At 38.8% G+C, this 22619-nt stretch overlaps 1 protein-coding gene across 1 annotated transcript; it reads right to left on the bottom strand.

The window, feature by feature from the left end:
* Positions 1 to 536: 536 nt before the first annotated feature.
* CUNH12orf50 (chromosome unknown C12orf50 homolog) lies at positions 537 to 21790 on the bottom strand. Its single transcript, XM_044455193.1, has 13 exons — positions 21781 to 21790; positions 18187 to 18248; positions 16171 to 16290; positions 15025 to 15148; positions 11546 to 11704; positions 10190 to 10267; positions 9974 to 10087; positions 8968 to 9078; positions 7609 to 7716; positions 4876 to 4983; positions 4347 to 4550; positions 826 to 915; positions 537 to 553 (listed from the first exon to the last, which is right to left on the bottom strand). The coding sequence occupies exons 1-13, from the start codon at positions 21788 to 21790 to the stop codon at positions 537 to 539; spliced, it is 1305 nt and encodes a 434-aa protein (XP_044311128.1).
* Positions 21791 to 22619: the final 829 nt, after the last annotated feature.

The following is a 22619-nucleotide window of genomic DNA, read 5'->3' as shown; positions in this document are numbered from 1 at the left end:
CTGTGCTTTTTGGTTGATCTGTGCAAGTAATCTGGAGATTGAAGGGATATGTCTTTCATCCCCGTCATGGTATGCTTTATGGAGGGGCCCAAAATTCCCCACCTAACATACCACAGTGATCTGCATGGAGTGGCTGGAATAGAGGATACTAAGAAGGGTCTGCCTAATAGGAATGATGTGTGTGTGCATGCAGGCATGTGTGAGTGAATGGGGTGTGCATGAGAAGATGAGAGAGAAAGAGCCCACGGTTTGCATGTGACTCCTGAGAGGTTTCCTGGCTGGCGATGCAGCCCTTGGACCAAAAAGGATGCCCCAATCTTGAGTTAGAATCAACACGTGAGGGAAAACTCTACAGATCTCTTCAGAGCAAACTGTTGTTTAATCTTGACCCCTTCCCGATATTCATTTTGTGCAACAAAGGAGAAAAAATGGAGGCGATAACTTTCCATGCAGCCAGCATTCAGCTGGAAGCAGAACAGAACACTGGTGAGCAATTGCCATCTGACAGTGACAAGTGAAATAAACAAGGTATCTCTTTACCTTTCCCAGGTTTCTAAGCAGGGAAAAGTTATGGAACAAGATCTATCTGCAAGAGACTCACAAGTCTGTGTATTTTTACTCCACTCTAGGGTAGTTGTGTCTGGGACACAAATGCAGAGTAACACTTATGATGTTCTGTGAGTTCTCCTCTCCTATCCAACAGAAAACTTAAAAAAAAATCTTACCTGCGTATCACAAATATCCTTTTTCAAAAGCTCCCTCCTCATTCTATTTTACTTTCATTCTTACCAAATTAAAATACATTAGTATCAGTACTGTAAATACCTGAATGCATTTTTTCAGCTTTAGTATATATTTTAGTATGTGGGCTTCTTTTTCGCCAAGCTGGTATATTATATGCAGAAGTGCACCTTTCTATAAAGGAAAATATAGCTTGTGTTACATTGTAATCCCATTCTACTAAGCTAGTTTTACACACAAAGACCCCCACGCAGGCAGCTATAGCACTAGCTCAAGCTCCATGATTTCATGGCACTTTGGACAAAATCTTAACCAAAACGTACATTCCATGCCTATTTTGTCAGACACTTGGAGAAGTAAAACCACATACGTTCGGGAGCCTAACTCAACTGGATGATTAGTATAGTCAGATCAAGGCTGACTTATCGGATGTCAGCAGTAAATGCCTTCTTAAAAGAAGTTATGATGCCACAGACACTTCACAAAGCCATTGTGAGAGCTTTTAAAAGCACTGTTTAATTGAAGCAATCACCTGTGTTCCTTTTTGTTTTCCTCATTTGGGCAGGACTTCAATTTTCTAAAGAAAATCTCCTTTTCTCTAATAGCTACCCTGGCACTGTTCTAAGTTCTAGGACTTGGTTCCACCTGGACTAGCCTAAGGTATTCATTCTAGGTGTGATTCTACTATTGTGACTTTAAGTCACCTCCAAACATTTTGAGGAGATCTAATCCTCCTAACTTTCCTTTATGGCTACCTTTTTACCAGTCTTCTCATTTTAGAGAAGTTTCTCCTTTTAATGATAGATGTGACTCTGTTGGACTTCCTTGGCAATTTTCCACTTGAATACATATTAAACTTGATATTGTTGTGGCCACCGTTTCAAATTGGTTCAACCACATTTACATCTCCTAACAGGTCCTGGATGATACCACTTTGATTTAAATGTAGGGTTGCCTTCTTTCTGGTTCCATGGCCAATTGTTCTAGTGCACAGTCAATTAGGGCATTAAGAAATGAAATCGTTTTCTTGTGACTGGTAAATACATGTACTCACTCAATGTGAGAATAAATTGAAGTCACCCTTTATTATGGCACTTTGTTTTCCATCTCTGAAGTCATTCAGAGATAAATAGGCGAACTATACACATGATGCCCAGATCTCCACCTCATTTTCATTTTCAGTGAAGCTCTAAATTGGTTTTGTGTGTCACTTCTGGAGTGGCTACGGATGCACAAACTACAGCTTAATCCAGAAGGCACTGTTGGCTGGGCCTCCAGCTCTGTAGGAGTTTGTGGCTAGTTTTCTGGGACGGGGTCATGTCCCCTGTTAAAAACACCTTCATTTCCTGGAAGGCATTTTCAGGTGCTATTTTTGAAGTGTTTTGCATTTAGCTGTGAAAAATTAATTGCAATGTTCAAGCACACTGTCCTGCTGCAACAAAATGATTCCCACACACACAAACCCCAACACTGAACAGACATTGGTGGATTGAAAGTGGTAATTAGGAAATGACTCATCACCAGCAGAATTGTACACTTGAGTATAAACTATGTATCTACATCATCATCAACAACAAAAGAGTTTTTCCATTCCTGTGAAAATGGTCTTAAAAGGTACAAGGTCTTAGTCACAAAGGATCTTTTTTGACACCATTTGGGAGTGTGGCTTTTCTCACACTAAGATGTGATACCGCTAGGAGGCACAAAATATTGTTATTTGAATACATACTGCACGTCACTTTGGCAGAGTAGTGCAAATATGAACAAAACTATCCAAGTTTGGCTTTCTGAATGCAACCACAGGATATTAAAATTTTCATTCAAGTTAGTCAAATTTAACATTCTTATGGCTCTGCAGTGTTTAATTGTTTTTCTCTTCACCATGTAATAATAAAACATGCAATGCAGATGAGAGCAAGAATATTTTCTAGGAAAAAGTAGTATTTACTCTGCCTGCAAGCATCCAACTGGAGAACCCTCATCTCTGCCTGCTATTCAGGTTTAGCATGAACATTCTGAAACATGACTGTGATTCTACAGGCCTTTTAGTTCTAACCTTAGCTTCCTGCATCCATGAGACTGCATCCCACCTTAATTCCAATGCTGACTCAGATACCCACAAACTATACACATCCACTTCTGTTCTTGCCTGTAACTGATATTTTTACTGTCTCTCTGCATTTGACACATGAGCTCTTTTTACACCCTGCATTCCTCACCCTGCATCTACAGCCCTGCCTGATCTTCCATTATTGAGTTCAGATGCCTCTTGCTCCTGAATTTTATTTGGGCCTACTGCCTTCTCAATCACAGGTGTATCTAGGCCAGTGGTGGCAAACCTATGGCACGTGTGCCACAGCGGGCACACAGAGCACTCTATGTTGGCATGTGAGCCAAGTCACCCGAGCATCGCCCCAGCAGCCGAGCATCGGATAACAGTGCACATAGGGGCCATGCGCATGCTCAGAAAGGAGTAGTGGCAGCAGGCAATGACATCACGAGCCGTAACTTGTCCGAGATTTCGCATGGTCGGTCAGTGTACTGCCAAGGATATTTTTTTTTTTTTGCATGGACTGGCTATGAGTTGTTTTTCCTAAACTAAAACCTCAGTTTTCAGGTTTTATTGCAGTGTTGGCACTTTGCAATAAATGAGTGAGTTTTGGATTGGAGGCTGGGCACTTGGTCTCTAAAAGGTTCACCATCACTGGGTTAGGGTTAGGAAAATGAGGTGTCCTGGCATGATTTTCATGGTTGGAATGTGTTTAGAACAGGCAGAAATGTTGAGCTGTGCTGCCAACGCATCCCTTCATGCCCCAAACAAGAGAGAGGACATGCATTGATGCCTATGGTGCTAATCAAGCATGAAAGAACATGGAGATCATTATAACTAGAACAGGAAACAAAGTAGATGGTGTACCATAATTGAAAGTGGGACTTCAAGAAAATCAAAAATGGCTAGAACAAACTGAGTAATCATTGTCATGGCCTGGACCTGTTACAAAATTATGTTTCAATGAGAATGTAAACATAGCCAATATGAACAACAGTGGCTACCACCTGGACTTCCTGAAAACTTTTATAGAGAGTTCAGATTATTTTCACCTATATTACAGATGCGTGCATGTTTTATTCAACCTGCTAAAGCCTAGACATGAGGAGAGCTACAACTATGAACAAAGAAATATATTTTATATCAATGACCCATTTCTCCTTACCCGGCTCTCCTTTATTTTTATTCAAACTGAACTACAGACGATATTTTCCAGTATTCGTTCATTCATTTAAAACCCTTTTTATGATTCTTCCTCAACACTGATTCCAGTGCAATTTACATAGCTAAACTGTGGTGTAGTGATTACAGTTCTGGACTAAAACTCAGGAGATCTGAGCTCTAATCTCATTTCAGCAATAAAGCTCACTAGATGACTTTGGGTCAGTTATGAAGACAAAATGCAGAGAAAGAGGGCTATATAAGCCACCTTGGGTTCCTTGCAAGACAAAAAAAAAGGTGGAATAGAAAAGTAATGTCATAATAGTAGAATGTAATCTCACTACAAAAACAAACCCTCAAGCCAGAAAGAAGTACTATGAAAGTGACTGCTTACCTGTAGGTAAATTCAACTTGGATTCTTTGACTGCACCAACTTTACCATAGGTCAGATTTGGTGACCTTCCAGTCGCTGGAGAACTCAAGGAAATGCTTCTCCCATTGGCTCTCTGAGAAGGAACATAAGAAGCATTCTCAGCATTCTTGCTTTGATCATTTTGTTGGCAATTCCCTTTACCTTTAGGATTTGAAGTATGCATTGCTGCAAGAAATAACAGAAGAATCAACGTTTTCCCCAAACATGCAGTTAATCAGTGCTGCTCAACCTATAGGGCAGGGCCTTCTTGATACTATTGGACAATAAATCCCTGACAATTAGCTATCTGAGTTAGAGCTGATGAGTATTGCTGTCCAAAAGCATCTAAAATGTCATTGTTCCTCCAGTGGATACAAGGGAATGAATGTGATGTGCAATCCAAACCTTAAGTTCTTCCTTTTAATAGATTGCCTCTGATAATAAAATACCACCAAGTGAATTTATTACTCACATGCCTTTTTAACCTACTAAAAATGATTGCTCCAAATACCTTTGGCTATCAAAGGGGTTGCTGGGGGTTTGGCTTCTTCAGATATCCATTTCTTTTTCTTCCCTCCTTTAGAATGATGCTTCTTTAGGTTTTCAGTATGGCTTGTAGCTAAAGAAAAGCAACATGACAGGATTCTGCAGTTCAGTACTAGAGCAATGATAGAAACAAGGAGGACACATCTCACAGGGCTCACCCATACACCTCTTGTGGATCCACTGTTTGTGGCAAGGTATGGCCTGCATACCTTGATGGTCTGTGTCAACGAGGGAACATCTCTTCCGATAATTAAATAGTATAGCCTTACATGCATAACATGACTTCAACCAACATCCTGCCCTCAAACATTTTTCTGAGGTATAAATTGGTCCTATATGGTCTAACCCCAATAGCACAAGTGGCCTCTATAGTAGAAGCTCCTCTATTTATTGATTACCTAAATTTGTAATGAACTCTCATGGAATAGTAGAATTGGAAGGGGCCAGAAGGCCATCAGGTCCAACCCCCTGCTATTGTAGGACATTAAGTTACACCATCTCACTCAGATGACTGTCCAGATGCTTTCTGAACATCTCTAGTGAGAGAGAACTCAGAACTTCCCAAGGAAATAGGTTCCATTGTCGTACAGCTCTGACAGTGAGGAAATTCTTAAACCAGTCTAAATCTGGTTTCTTTTAACTTAACTCTGTTATTCTGTGTCCTGCACTCTGCAATGGATGACAAGAGGTCTTGTCCTTCTTCTTTGTGACAGCCTTTCAGGTACCTGCAGAGTGCTATCATATCACTCCTCAGTCTTCTCTTTTAGTTGCCTAGTTCTCTCAATCTTTCCTCACAGGAATTTGCTTTGATTCCCTGAATCATCCTTGTTGCCCTCCTCTTGACCCCTTCTATCTTTTCTGCATCTTTTCTGAGCCTCTCAAAGCATTTAACGGAAATACTAAAAATGTAACAATAAAAACACGACGAAATAATCATCAGTCATTTCTGGCCAAACTGGCTGACCCACTCCCAAGAGAAAGTCTGACTGGAAAAGTACGTCTTGAGCAGACTTCTAAAGATTAACAAAGAAGATACCTGCCTAATATCAATGAGGAAGGCATTCCAAAGGGCAGGTGCTACAACGCTAAATACTCTGTTATAAGTAATTCTATAGGTTTTAGGTATTATAAGTTTTACTTGTTAAAATGTTTTCATTTCTAATGCTGCTAAAATATTTTAATTTTAATGAAATTTTATGATGTTTTGACTGTTATAGTTTCTATTTTATTTTATTTATAGATTATTTTTCACTGCTCAGAAAGCTCCAGCTATTGGGCAGTATAGAAATATAAATAAATGCTTCTGAGGCAGATTGTCAGGAACATGTGGCACCATCAGAGGTGCTCCTTCAGAGAGCTGCAAAGATTAAATAGACAGTGTGGCCAATCCCTTTGGTAACAGACCTCAAATTGTTTAGGGCACTGTCTGCAAAACTCAGAATGATAAATTTGGCCTGGTTATTGGCAGCCAGTGCAGTTCTTTCCACAGAGGTGTAATGCACTCTCAAAAAGAGACCCATTAGTAGCCTAAGATCTGTGTTCTACACCAGCTACAGTTCCAGGCCAAGTCCACAGGTAGCCCCATAGGAAGTCCATTGCAGTAATCTAATCTGGAAGTTATATGTGCTTGAACCTGCTGGCATTTAACTACTGCCATGTAAGCCTCAGTGTCTGAGTGTCTCATAGATCTAATGAAATAACCTGGTCTGGACAACCTAACATCCCAATGTAGATAATTAACCCCTTTATGAATATGTGGGCTAGGAGCAGGGATTGCCACGGCTTCTCATGTTGCCCAAATCCAAGCAATGGGGATTATTTGAGAATTAAACAATCCTTTTATAACACACAGTCAATTTAGGTGTTATGAAAAGGCTGTTTTAGCCTCAAATAACTTTACCACCTAGGTTCGGATGACAAGAAAAGTCACAGCAGCACCCACCCAGACTTGCATATTCATAATGATGGACAGCAGCTGCTACAGCTCCTTATGCAAAAAATAAAGAAGCTTTTGTGTTGCCATTGTAACCAGAGAGCCAGTGCATTTTTTGAAGAAACTCACACCAACATAGCAGGCATCACCAAGAATAGCTGCAGATATGGAATGAGAAAGGGTATACAGGACCTTAGGCAAACGTCAGGCATGTCTGACAGCAGTTGATCACCCATGGTGTTCTTCCACATGCAGGCAGGGTGATCGAAGATCAGCATCACCAGGCAAATGCCAAAGCACTGTTACCACCACCACCACCACCACCACCACCACCACCCCTCAGAGCCCTGAGATCCTGCTGCTGCTTTTCAGTACTACTGCTTTACCTTTCCCATGGGGAGAAGCAGGCCCTGCACCAGCCTTTTGTCCCTGGGAGATGGCACAGACTGGACCCAGAGGGTCAGGCAGAGTAGTAACTGTGATGAAGCAGAGGAACTGCTGAAAAAACAGGGCCTGTGAGGTCATCTGGCTTAAGGGCCTCCCAAGCTGTTTATGAAGTTGCTCAAAAGATTCCTGGCTGTTATGCATGCCATAACAGAAAATAACAGACTGGATGTTAACTGTGACAAGAAAATGAAAGTTCCTGCCAGTACAGTTGAAATCTCTGACACATATTACAGACAACTCACAAAGACATCTTGCAAGAATGCAATTTCAAATTAAGAAAAACAATTTTAAGATAGATGAAGCATGAGCACCAAATACCTTTAACATTTGAACACTTCAGCATGGTAAATTCTTTTTCTCCATTGAACACTTTGTTTTGTATTCCTCCAACAAGTATATTTCTTTGTGGCAAATAACAATCACCTCCTGTAGAGAGACAGAAACGATGATAGAATTACCAGATTGAAAAATGAAAATGATTGACTATGATAATGACAACAACTTCACTAAAGGAGGTGGTAAATGGCAATGTACTCTAAAAACCACGTGATTATCTTCTTAACAGTTATTAACAACTGGAGAGGAGTACATCAAATAGCAAAAAAAGTAGATAAAGTTATTTAAAGACCTTTTTATTTAAGCGGCATTTTAAATGTTAATATTATTGAATTTTATCTGGCCAGGGCGGCTTATTTTATATTGTATGTTTGTGTTTTATTCTAATGTTTGCATTTTTAATTTATTTTATTGTTGTAAGCTGCCCCGACGCTTCGGCGAATGGGGCGGCATAAAAATGTTTTAATAAATAATAAATAAATAAATAAATAATAAACTAAATTGTGGCACGATGTTATGAACCTGTCTATTAAGACAACAATTCATAGGATCCAGTGTAAGTTCCAGATCACAGAATCATGCAATAGTAGATTGGAAAGGGTCATGAAGGCCATCGAGTCCAACCCCCTGCTGTTGCAGAACACCATGTTACCCCATCCTATTCAGACTTTCTGAATGTCTCTAGCGTGGGAGAGCCCACCACCTCTCTAGGCAGCTGGATCCACTGTCGCATTGCTCTGACAGTGAGGAAGCTCTTCCTGATGTCCAGCCTGAACCTGGGTTGTTGCAGCTTGACTTCATTATTCAAGATGCTACTATGCATGGCTTTAAAGTGGTGTAGTCATTGGAGTATCGGGATGGGACTTTGTAGACCTGTGTTCTAGTACCCTGCTGGTCATGAAGCTTGCTGGGTGACTTTGGACCAGTCTCTGGCTCTCAGCTTAACTCACCTCACAGGTTTGTAGAGAGAATACAATGAAAAGGAGCACCATATATACTATGCGGATTTCTTGTAAACATTCCAGTTTTCATTTTCTTATTTTTAAGCAAGTTACTAAAATCAAGACAGACAATGCTCAGAAAAAAATAGGAGACAGAAAAGGATTGTTAGGAGCAAGGCATTAGGATCTAACAAAAAAGAAAAGATAGGATAACATATATACAATTGTTAAATTTGCAAAATGATGTGTGAGGCTGACCACCAAAAACAGGTCACCTTGGGGAAAAAATGTGAGAGTGTGAGTGAGAGATTCCCACATGGTATGCTGTACTTATACAAATGAATTCAGTTTTTGTCTATTATGAGAATTTAAATAATGAAAGTGTGTTTTAAGTAAGTACCTCCATTTTCAAAGGCAGTAAGTTCAGATCTAGAGCTACTGTCTAAAGATGCTGTTATTTCTGTTTGCCTTTGTATAATATTAAACTTGGATAGAACTGCAATACCATCACCTAGAAAGGTAAAAGACAGAATCAATTAAATTAATTTAACTTTATCTGATAGTTTTTCCATAGTACAAGTATTACCAAAGCATTAATCAAGTTAATGTTTTATTACCTCAGCCCAACCACTCTGAGCATTACTGATCAGGCCACCCTACCCCTAATCATTACCAAGAGAATCTGTGCTTTGAACACATGAAAGACTCCATCAACTAAATGCTATGATTTCTTTATTCATGTATTCCTTACTTCAAACTCCCCAGTCATGGATTACATGGGATATTCAGGAATTCTATTTTTCTTCATTGCTCCTTAAAACCTCAGTTTGACAAAATCTTGAAACCAAGCTTTCCCACACAATTTGCTTACTTAAAGCACACCACAGGACTGCAGCTCCCGAGAGCGTCTCTAGAAATTAATGTGACCCTCAGGATGAAAGAGTCTCTCCACCCTTAACTTAGAAGTTCAGTATAACATACGAGTACAGCACAATTTCATGTTTGCTAACTTTGATGTACATTTCACTGGATTCATTTACCATTTTGCCCAAAAGACCAAAGCCTCACAGTGTTATGTACACTGGAAGCTCCCTTAAAGTAGGTTAGATTATTTACCCCTCCAGCTGAGTACTGTATATAATGAATGGCAGTGGATCTCTAGGTTCCAGGTGGATGGCTGGTCAAGTCTCAATTGGCTTTCCCATCACTTACTTCTTGGTACTTTTCACCAGTGATGCCACAGATTGAACATGGCATCTTTTACATGAAAAGTATATGCTTTGCTGCTCAGGTACATGATAATGAAGACTTCCAAATAAAATGTGGATAAACTTAAACCTATTTAAATTAAAAACCAGTAATATCTAAATGAACTAAATTTAAAATTTCGTTGTTCAAGTCCCCACCTTCTTGCAACTCTCTGCCAGTTTCCATGGGTTTCAAGAGCTCATTCTCCAGCATTGACGGTATGTTTTTTGTTGAGCAATTTTCCTGAGAAGTCTGAATCCTGTAGTATTCTCCTGATTTATCCACAGGAAGACAAAAGAGAAAGGGAATTTACCATAGTCATATCAACTGAAAAGAGTTGGGACATGTTTGAAGAATAAATAATTATGTCTTACCAGATTTGTAGCACATTTCTTTTATTGCTTTTTCTTCTTCTATGTCCTCTGGTGTCTTTGACAATAAGTAAGATGCATCTATAGGTAGGAATGTTAAATATTCTTCTTAGTAAGATCATTCTAGATTTCTTCCTGTACCATATACAGCATGACTCAACTGCAATTGCATTTGAAATATAAATTATAACTGACAGAGCTCCACATTAGTGTTGCTTTAAATGTAAAGTAACTGACTTCATTCCTTTTCTGCAGAATCACTGTGCCCTGTTCATAGTATGCAGGGAGCCATCCTATCGGATGCTTTAGATTTCTAGATCTGAATTTGGAGAAAGTGCTCTGACAATGTAGGTGGGAATTTGGATCCATTCTCCCGGCAGGCTCCCTTTTTGCAGCCTGCTTAAAGAGCCAGGATGGATGCCCCTCTGGAGTCAGAAAAGCAACTTCAGAGAAGAGGGAAAAGGCATGTTTGGGCGAGTGGAGAAGCCTGGAGAAGCCAGAATACATGCTCCTTCCCTTCTGCTCATAACACTTTTGCTAGAGGGGCAAAAAAGCCTATCTGGCAAAATACAAAACACAAGGATAAGAAGGTAAAATTGCCTCTGCTGCTACTCCTGCTCTGCATTAAATGAGTGCAAGCCCCTGGGTTTAGTACTTATGATCATCACAACAGGACTGAACCCTAAATAATATTTTGCCTGATGTTATATAGATGTATTACTTAAACATCTGCACCAACAATCCAGTTACAGTTGAAGGGGATGTTTTAGTCTAATTTACTAAACTTAATTTCATCACAGAAAATGATACTGAATTCAAAAGGGCTTTCTCTGCGGTGGCGCCCAATCTATGGAATGTGCTCCCCAGAGAGGTCCGCCTGGTGCCGCTGTTATTTGTTTTTCGGCGCCAGGTGAAGACCTTTTTATTTAAATGTCATTTTAATTGTTAACAATATTTACTTATTTATCTGGCCAGGGCGACTTCTTTTCTTTTTTTTCATAACTTTTCTTTTATAACTTCTTTTATATCATTTATATTTTTTTATTTATTTTATATTATTAATTTTAATTTTATATTGTTATTTTTATATTGTATTGTATTTTATTGTGTTGTAAGCCTCCCCGCGGCTTCGGCAAGGGGCGGCATAGAAATGTTCTAATAATAATAATAACAACAACAACAACAACAACATCTTTACCAAACAGTGTTATGACTATATTTCTGCATGCATATGATTGAATATAATGATAGAATCCATAATGATATAAGAGATCCTATTTTTGGGCAACCTTTTCTAGGAAGAGCCAAATTACTAGAAATAATCATTAGGAAAACTTGAATGTCTAATGAAGTATTTACATTTCTCTTCCTGTTCTTCATCGTCATCGTCCTCAAGATTGATGGTAATGATCAGTGGAGGATGAATAGGCCTTAATGTGCTTTCTTGACCTCTTGCACAATCTTGTTTTTGGGCAGGATGTAAAATCCCTTCTTGAACTTCCCTTTGCGACGTGGAATCTATAGGAAGGAATTTTAAGTTCAGTATAAAGCTTCTATTGAGTAAAAACTGTGAAGAACTAAATGCATTTAATTCGTTCACAAAAGGCAAGTGAATATAGGATTACAATCCTTGATCTAGTACACAGCCCAATAATTAATTAACAGTACAATGTTAGGTGAGTTTCTTCAGAAGTAATTTCCACTGTGCCTAATGGCACTTACACAATAGTGTATTTAGAATTGCAGACTAAATCAGAGTTAAATTGGAAGAAGCTATAAATCTTAAGAAAAGGCACACTTTATTTTAGATGATGCATAATATCATAAAGACATAATTTTAGAAGGAACATTTCACATCTTCTTACACATAAATGCACTTACCATTTATAGCTTTCAGAAATGCTTCAACTAAAACTAATTCATAACTCCCAAAAGTCTGTTAGTCAATCTATAACAACTTTTTAAATGTTCAAAATGTTTTAAATCTCCTTTTCAATTGTATACTGCAATTCTGGAGAAGATCTTAAGACCATTAACACAGTGAATGCTACTGTAGACATAGGAAATATGCAAAATATCTAGAATGAACCAAAGATAGTGATTATTTCAAAATCAGATGAAAGGCTTATATTTACTAACCTTTGGTTCCCAGTTCCAAGGTAGGAGTGCTGTCTCTCACCTCAGATCTGGGAATACAAACTATCCCAGGGCCCTTCAGATGCTGTCTAGGGCCATAGGATTACTTCCTATTTCACAATGACAGCAAAGCTTTATTAAAAGAGGAGGAAATGGGATACATTAGTCAAATGATCTAATATGTTATATAAACTGGGAGGGGAGAGACAAAGGTACAATAGCTAATTAGATATTAAGACTACTGCAAAGTATGACAACATTTATAGCTCTTAAAATGGCAGCAAAACATTGAGGTCTATGAATTAATAGTTATGAATTTTAAAATATTATATATTGAAAACTTCAATAATTTTTAATTTTTCGATTTATATCCTGCCTTTTTCCTACAAAGGGCTCAAGGCAGCTTACATCATTCTCCTCCATCTTATCCCCACAACAACAACCCTGTGAGGTAGGTTGGGCTGAGAGTCTGTGACTGGCCCAAAGTCACCCAGTTGGCTCCATGGCTGAGCAGGGACTAGAACCCAGGTCGCCCGAGTCCCAGTCCCACGCTCTTGACCACTACACCACACTGGCTCACTGGACCACATGATGAGTTGGAAAGATGCGAATATGTGTTACTATTTAATACAAGACTGGTACTATCTGAATACTGTAAAATTAGATATTATTTAAACATCTGGTTAAGAAATCAGGAGAAAGGGATTAAAGGTGCAATCCTATGGCCATTAGAGAAACTGCAGATGGCTCCAGCCTTGAAAACTCACTGGGATTCTGAATTTGGAGCCCTCCAGGCTTATAAGCTGGTATAGAATAAATGTCAGCTACTTGTCAGCTACAACTCTCAAGTTGAAAATCTTCAAAATTATAGTATACACTGAAGGCAGAGGAAAGACCAGATAGCATTCAACAATGGGAGAAACTGCTTGGAAAAATAGCATCAGATGAAATGTGATAATATATGTGGAATGCTATTATTAGATATGCAGCTATGAGGTAGCATCCAGCTGTGTCAGTCTGTTAGCACAAATGGCCTTGTACTAGTACACTAGCAGACACTAGCTTCTGAATTCAGCATAAGAAGAAAATCCAATGGAAGCAACATTTCTGCAAGAATGGTTGTAGAAGCGGTTGTGCTTTACACTTTTGCAACCTGTTGTGCAAAGGTGTCCCAATGCTTAATACGCAACCATGTAAATAAGAAAGATATGGTAGACCTCTACTAATGCCGTTTGAGTTTGCAGAATCACAGTGTTGGATACTGCCCTCTACATGTTGAACTGAAAATTCCGTTAAGCTTCTGATACAGCGGTACATGACTCTTTTGCGGTTATCCAAGAATTATGACTATTGTAAGGGTTAGGATTTAAATTATGAAAAGAGAAGAGCAGACTTTATGTGTTGTTGCTAAAATTGCTTTGAGGCAAGGAGGTTTTCAAATGGTATTATTTTTAATATTAGTTACATTAGTAGTATTTGCAATTTACTATGCCTTTTGATCATAGAAATGGCTTGTTAATGTCTTTGAAAGATGTAGTACAAAAGAACAGACAAAAACTACTATTTATGCAATTTTTACAGTATTTTTGTATGCCAAATATTGGAAAATAAATTCTTCAATAGGCAACACTATCCAATGAGGCTGCTCATATTTTGGTTATCAAAATGTTTTTTTCCCCCCAGATCACAAGAAAAGGAGGCTGAGATATCGCCAGGTTACTATATATGCAGGGGACACTGTCTCTTCTCCTCCCTAGTACACACACACAAATTTGCATCTGACCAGAGAACTGCAGCCAGGTGGGGGTTTTTTCCCCTGTGCCAGCTGTAAAGGCAGAAGGAAGGCTCTGATTTCAACAGGAATGGAAGACATTTAGAATGTTTTAGAAAGATAAGCACAGTGTAATACATGGTAATCCATTTCCTTTATTACTCGTACAATGTTGCACTGTTCAAGGATTATTTATGTCTATATGTTTTAGCGTGATAAGGTATTTGAAAAGCTTCATTGCATTTTAATGTTTAGGTGTTAGTATATTAATAAAATACCATAACATCTTTTCAAAATACATACATACATACATTTATTAATTTATTTATTTATTAAAAGCTTGTCTATCCCACTCTCTCACCAGAGTCTCAGGATGGTAATACAATAATACGGCACAGCATCAGAATCAACAAATAAACCCATTTGAAAGCAGTTTTAACCCTTAAAATACTGTAAAAATAAAAAAGGATTGTATTATTTGGAAATTGCTTCAAAATGCTTTTTGACTGTATGACACTATACAGAAATTTAATAAACTGAATTAACTGAACATTTACAGATCCCAAATGAAGAGGAAGGGGGTCCTAGTTACTCTTGACCACAATTGAAGTTATAGTAACAAACTGTCTTCTTAACAGGTTAAACAGAATCCTATATTATTATTGTACTGGTGCATCATAAGTAATTTATGAATTCTGACTTCAAATAGTATTTGCCATCATTTGAAAATGCTGCCTTCTTCTAGCATGATAACCTTCAAAACACTGGCTTCATTCTGATACACTTGGCCACAGGCAAGGGTGTATTGATATGTAAAAATCATTTTATGTTTTGTAACTTGGTGCTCTTTAATGTCTTAATACTATTATCTGGAGCATGTTTAAACATTTCTATTTTTTTCCCAGAATATGGGGAAATCATTTGTACTCACCGCTACTGGGTGGCAAAAAAAGTCCATTTATGTTACGAGGTTTCCTGTGATGGAAGACACAACTGATTCTCACACAGCCTAAAGGCTGTGTTTCCCAGAAACATGAAATGCTGTTGTATTTTTGCTATGGAAAACAAACAAAAAAGATTGCTCCACATTAATGATTGTAAAATACAATACAAAGCTATGATAGAACTCTCTATCTAAATAATAAAGAATAATGGCTAAGCAACAGAACTTAGCATTCCAAGAAAGCTTCACCTTTTATATTTTGCAGGATAATTCTGCACAGACATGAAGAGAGATCTACAAAAATGTGGTCTTACTGAAACTGTTTTGGGTTTTTCCAACAATTTCAGCATATACACTGAAGTTCACAACTTTGATTTCAAAACTGGTATCAAAAGCGAGTAAGTCTTTTGGTTGCTTTACATTACACATTTGATACAGATAGTGGGTTGGATCCAAAGATGCTTATGGAAGGACTGTTCTGTACCTCACACTACAGTGTGGTGTGGGAAAAGCTAAGCTAGATGAAAAGAAGCTTTTCAGCTTGTCCAAGTATAAGAACAGCTGTGGAACCTACCAATCACAGCACTGCATGAACTTTTGTTGACTTTTTTGTTTACATTAAATACTTTTTTGGATCCAGTTTGTGTGTGTTATCTGGAAATAAAGTATTGTTCTAGTTTCCTTTAAATCATTATGACTGTAATCAGGAATCCTTCAAAGCCAAAGAACAATTTGCCCATAAATTTAATAAGATTCAAGATTTTACTAAAAATGTCTCATTTCTTCCTCTGTGCTCTCTGTAGTATAAAAACCTTCTATTATCGCAGCACAATGAAGAATGTTACAGGTACAGAAAGCTGAATTAAAGTACAGATGGAGAGGCCCTTAAAATTCAATGAATTTGTTCAGCTTTTCAACCATTTGTTCAGCTTTTGAAGGTGTGAACCAGCACTATCTTTAGTTGATACAACTATTTCCAAAGCTGTTATGTGGGTGTCACAGGGACATTGCACTCCTTAGATGTGAAACCTGGATGTCAAATTTGCACTGGCAGGGGTGAGGAGACACCGTCTATCCATGCTTATAATAGCTGTATTTTAAGAGAGGCCACTTCAAAGAATTTGTAATTCCTACCTGTATTTCCATATGTCTAAATTTGCAAAGTTGATGGGAACATCTTCCCTCTCTCCATAATGAGCACACGGTGTCACTGCCAACGGCTTTTTCACAGTGACGATATCGGCACTTTGATCCCTGAACAGAGAAGAAAGAGGGGTTTGAAAACATGGCTGTGCTGTATTTCTGCACTTTAAATGCTTCTCTTAGCCACCTTTCTACTCAGACAACTCCAAGAATGGCTCTCATGAAAACAATTTCAAATATCAGAAACTCTATGTCAACACCAGTGGAAACACATTTGAACAATAAATTCAAAATAATGAATAAGACATGAAATTCAGTCAGTTTTGATAATAGGCTGGAAGAGCTAGAAAAATAAAATGCGCTATGCCGGGTGCTGGAAAGTCATCAGATTTGGTGTCAGGTGAGCCTTGCTGGGCACCACGTTCTACAACCAGGACAGCACAACTGTGAAAGAGCTGCCTCTGATGACCCCACCTAATTTCAGAAGGGAAGGGGATGCTGTTGATGCTTGAGACAGCTTATAAGGAAGAAGTTAATCTTTTAGCTCTGAGGGTTCCAAGCAGTTTAGCATACAGTAGTCTACGTATCCCACCTACTGCCCCTGCCACCTGTTATTATTCTTTTATAAAAGCCTAGGGCTACATTTGACCTTTAAGTCCAACATTACTGTGGTGGTATACTCCAAGCATAAGTCTTAGAACATTACATCATTGTCCCTAGTGATATGCCAACAGAGACCACAAATATATTAAAAGGCAGAACAAGTTTAAGTGGGACGAGATTACTGAACAGTGACTACTATCGTGCATTCTCCATGCAGCTGAACTAAATGGAACAGATATAGTAGGAGTACTGAATGTGCCTAGAAGCCACAATACCAATTAGTGAAGTCACTAAGAGGAGGTGCTGAAACAGAAGAGACAGAGCCAGGTTACACATGATGCTAAACCGATCACTCCCAATATTCGAATTCTTTTTGCTTATTTACGTGCAAATGATCCTTCCCTGCATTTTTACCTGAACTCTGAAAAAACTGTACTTTCAACGCTTTCACAGTTAAGTATAAGAAAAAAATGTGGGTACTAATGGGATCTTTTTCCCCATTGCTGATTGCAGCTGAATAGGGATGTACAAAATGTTTTCTTCCCATGGTATCTTCCCACAAAAAAAGTGGGGGGCACACTTAAAGTTAAAGCAAAAAAAAAAAAAAAAACCTAATAGAGTTTGAATTGATGCAATTAGCATCACATATAATCAGGCACAGAAAGAAGCAAATAGAAAGATGGGTGACAGCTTCTAGCTGGAACTAGCTGCAAATGGGATCCAGCCTTGGAAAATGCTCCCTAAGGATCTTCTGCCTCCTACAGAAGTCTCTGTTTGCTTCCAATCTACTCTGCTTGCATATTTGTAAATTTAAAAATAATTACAGAGGCATTGTAACTCTCCAGTGCTGTCTCATCCAAAGGAAATTAAAACCCTGTCACAATAGTCCAAAAACCCTAAACATTTTTACTGTTTAGCAATAGAAGCAGAAAGCATGAAACACTGGTCAGCAACAGAATGCTGTTTGCTCACCCGGAGAAACTGAGCTGGTAAGCAAATCATAGCACCCTGGAAACCAAAGCAATGCAGCAGCAGTTTGCGGACCTTCAAAGCAAGCTGAGGACTTTATAGAAGTGAAGAAGAATCTGGAGGCTGACCATGAAAATGTTACCTGAAAAACACTACAAAGGAGTCAGGGCTGATGCACAAAGTCAGCTGCAGAGCACTCGGTGAGGAGTGACTGAGCAGGTCCATTCAGTGGAGGAACGGCTGATGGGCTTAGATGGTTGCATGGCTAATCAACACCTGATCAAGAGTAGCTTCTCTGACTAGACCCTGCAACAGTGATGGGAGTGAAAAGCCAGAAGAGCAGACTCCCAAAATGAGGAAGATGCTGGGCAAACAAGTTTGCAGGAGTTAAAGCAGAAGACAGGGTAGACTACGGGTTAGTAAGTGCTTTCCCACCTTCTCAGCCTTACTCTTGGAGTGTAAAACAGGACAGCACTTTCTGCACACTCGCTGGTGGTCTGAAAAAAATCAAATTATTTTCTTGGTGGGTTGGGGCACAATCGAATTTCTGTTTTAAGCAACTGGATCACAGGAGCACTGTCAGAGGCTTCTTTTTAAACTGTGCAGTCTTACTTTCAACTATTTTTCTATCAACAGTGATCTTCCTCCATCAGGACAGGGCCTTTCATCCCACAGCAAGCAAAGGAGGAGGTGGGGATTAAAAAGAAGCCTGTAACTGTGCTACTGTTTTGCTAAAAACTGAAAACGTTAAGTCCCTATCCCTGAAAGTGCACCCCAAAATAATTATTTTTCCCTCAGGTTTCTTTACCTTTTCCAGTACCACTGCCCTTTTGCCTCTACAGTTCTCCTAAAATGTGCCAAAAACTACTAGCTGGAAGTGAGTAGAGAACTTCTTATAAACTAATGTTCAGGCATCTACAGCTGATGGGTTGCAGGGCGAGAGACAGAATCAATAAAGTTATGGGGTCAAAAGAGAAAGGGATGTCCATCTGTCTGGGTTTGACATCCTGCCCTGTATAAGCAATTGGGCTATTGGCCAGCAAGCGGTGGGATGGAGACAGCAAGCATGTCTTCCTAGGATGGAGACTCATCAGGTTGCGTAACTAGTTATGAGCTGGAAGACTATACAAGAGTGGCAGAAAGAGGAATAATTATCCTTTTCCCCAGGTAAAGTCTGTTTTTATTAATTTTAAATAAAATATCTTAACAAAATTCATGAGCTTTGTTTGTATTGACTCTGTAATGAACATGCAGTTATTCAATTTTATTGTATCATTTCATTTTTGTTTTGCACAGCACTTAAGAAGGACTAAAATATTTCAAAGAAAAAAAAACCTTTCATCAAAAAAAAAAAATCCATGCATGCAAGACAAGGTGGGGGACCTTGGCATAGCACTATTTTCTAGAGAGATAATTTGACTAGAAATATGCCTAGAAGGAATCCTGCAGATATGGGTTTCTACTCAGCCCCAGGACAAATAGAACAAAGCTCATCTGAGAGAATCTGCTTAATTAATTGCTGTTTTTTAGGACAGAATATTCTGGTCAGATTCCCTATAGCATGGGATGCCTACAGTGGACTAGTGTTCTTTTCAGAAAGCTCTTCTGAATGCATAGAGGGAAATCTAACATATCTCTGCCCCTCCTAATCATTTCAGTGAAACCCATTCATACTGAACAATGAAATACAGGGATTGGAAATGAGTAGTCTTCATTAAGGGAATTCTTACTAGTAGAGGAGAAAACAATAGGACCCTGAAGGAATTGTCATCTTCATATAAACACAGATGGTTCAGGTATTCCCCAGCTCTGAATAACCACATATCGTTGAAGTAAAGCTCTCTTTATCACTGACCATTGGCAATATTGGCTGGGGATGATGAGACTAACCATGTTACCCATAAGAAAAAGGGGGGAAAACCCTAAAACCAACATTACCATAATGCCTTAGTTTGGGTAGCAGATAAGTTACAAAATGAGATGCAGGCTTTCAAGATTTTCAGAATGCTTTATCAGGTGAGATGGTAGACAAATAAAAAATGGATGAGAAAGGAAAACATTGCTGATATGGATGATCCATGGAGCCAGCATTTAGCACAATGTTATATGCAAAGGGGCTGGAGACATTCAAATCAGGATCCATCAGGGTGCAGAGCTTAATTGGATGCTTACAGTCTGTACCTGAGACTCTCCCAGAGGTTTCTGGGAATGAGAAACAAAGTAAAGAAAAACTAGACAGGTTTTATATTAACAACACTACAAATAATTTTAGGTGGTGTACAAGATGAAGTCAGCAAATGAAGGCGAATTAAGTAGCTTTACCCAGTAGCTGGAGGGGATATGCTCTTGGAGAATAAAGTCACCACCTCATATGATCTAAGATCATCTTTCTTTACAGTTGGATCTTGCTGCTGAATGGTCAAATTTGATATTCTTTAGGTCACACAAAGCCAAGGTAGCTCTTTTGGTCAAAAGAAAATTTCCCCATTCCATAGCATCCTGATATCTTCATCAGGGCAACTCAGATTACATTTTTGTTAACAGAAAAATCCCTTTGTAATTTGTAAAGAACTAATGATGTATCGTAGTGCATGTTCTTAATTTCCCTTAGCATATTCAATTATCTTTTACATAGGAGGAGTTGCAGTCAAAAGCCAGCTTGCCATAGAAAACAAATCTGTCAGGGACAGGGGCAATGTTAAAAGGTTTTGATAATTCTTAACCCAGAATTGTAAATTGATTGTCATTAATGGAAGCTAATTAGTGTTTTGAATGAGGTACCCACTGAACTCCCTATCAGCAAAGCTGAGGGAGCAAAGAAACAGCAGTGAAGCAGTTTACAGTTGTCATTTTAATTAATGGGAAAGACAGATGAACAGCATTCCTGCAACTAACCATGGGTAGGCAGATAGAAACATCAAAAGAAGTCTGCAGTTTTTGAAATGGAAGATACTGCCAGAGACAGATACACAGCAAGCTGTGAATTTCAAGAGTTCACATGAAAAGATGGCGGAAACCGGATTTGCTCTGTACAAGTTGCCTTCCGGGTGCTCTTCTTCCTACTGTGGGAGGGCCTGTTTTCTTCGCTATGCAATAAAGCCACTATTTCAAAGACACTCTAAGTCTCCCGACGTCTATTACCCAAAGGAAACTAATGATGCACTCCTATACATACTTACCTGGGAGTATGTTCACCAAGTATAATAGGGTTTAGTTCTGAAAATAAATGCATCGGATTGTGCTCTAAAGCGAATAGCATTTTCCTTGAAAATGTCACACTTAAAGAGTGGGGAACACATAACGAAATCATACATGCAAGCCATTATACATTGTGCAAATATTTACCTTTATAGAGGTTGAATGGAAATAGCAATAGCAGTCATTCCCAACTTCTGCCATTGCCAGCTCTTGTGCTTCTATTCCACTGCCTACAGAATGTAAATTTAAGGTCTCTATGTAAATTTAAGAACTATCAACGTGTAAGGGAAGAACACTCCCTTTTGTTTTGAATGCAGCTGTATCCAGGATCTAAGTTCTATTTCCTCTTAAAGGGAGACTTCTAGTTGATAGTTTTATTCAAAAGGCTACATATACTAATTTTAAAACAGACGGTACCTTCTCCAGGTTTGTTGCAGTGCTCACAAATTGCATGTGGTTGCTAGACAGTGCGCAAATTCAAACTTCCAGAATTTCTTTCATTGTTACCTTAGTTCTTATGACATCATCACAAAGGACATCATACGACCCCTCAAACTGGGAGTGCTCGCTTATTTTCATTGCTCCTATGCATTTTAAAACAGGAAGAGGACAGCAATTTCCATGGAGTATGTTTTTCCTATTGCTCTAACACTATTATTAGCTTATCAAGCCAGAAAAATGCAATTAAGAAAGCATATGTAAATCACTTAATGAACAGAAGCATAGAGGTAGGAGTGGGGCAATTAAGAATATCAACCCTCTCCTCCTGCCCAAGAACTGCCTGTCCACTGGGGCCTCAACCTTTTTATTATGTTTGGCTCCTGGGCTTACGTGTAGCCATTGCTGTTGTTGACAGATTTATCTGCGGCACAGACTGCAATTAATAGCATGTGCCCAGAGGGTGACAATATTATGTCTGAGAATATCAGTGGTGTTCCTAGCAGGCAACATCCACTTTGTGCTAGATGCCTGGAGAGTGACAAGGATAAGAATTGCTGCTTCTCCCTCTCTCGCTCTCTCTCTCTCTCGGTCCCCATCCAGTCTAACTTTAGAGTTGATCCTAGTTCTTTGCTTGAAGCTGAACAACAGGTCTTGAAAAGGACATTACTTAGGAATGATTTCAGGTTAGGTTCCTGCCCATGTAGGAGATGGGCACAGGGCTAGAATAAGAATCCGGAATGGAATAAAACAGAACTTGGAGTGACTTACTGCTAGGGTAAAGCAGAACTGAGCAAAGAGAAGGGGATAGCAACACTGGCACTCGGTTGAAAAAAGGAAAGACTTTTTTTGACAGAAAATCAGGACTTAGATAAAATAATGAAGAAATAATAGTCCCTGGTTTTCTTAGTAGCTTTAGTATCCTTCCAGATCATCTGGTAAAGTCAGACAGATGACAATTCTTTGGAATGGTTTTGTTCATTCTAATCAGATTCCTACCACACAAGTTTCAGAAGGTAGTCATGGATGATTCACTCACCCCTCTGTTAAATATCCAGCCAAGTTCCACAGAGGTTTAATAAACATCTAATTCACTGAGGGAGACTATCAGTGTATATGGAATTCAGTAGCACTACTCTGTTGATGGTAGCAAATTAAATCTGTCATTTCCCTAGTCAGCCAGGAAAACCCCTGAATCCAGGGAAGAGTGGTAAGAATATGAATTGTGTGGA

The sequence above is a fragment of the Varanus komodoensis genome, unplaced genomic scaffold, assembly GCF_004798865.1.
Source record: "Varanus komodoensis strain SLA01 unplaced genomic scaffold, ASM479886v1 scaffold8, whole genome shotgun sequence".
Taxonomy (NCBI): Eukaryota; Metazoa; Chordata; class Lepidosauria; order Squamata; family Varanidae; genus Varanus; species Varanus komodoensis.
Note: the sequence above shows the minus strand (reverse complement) of the source record. Positions and strands in the feature narration are given on the sequence as shown.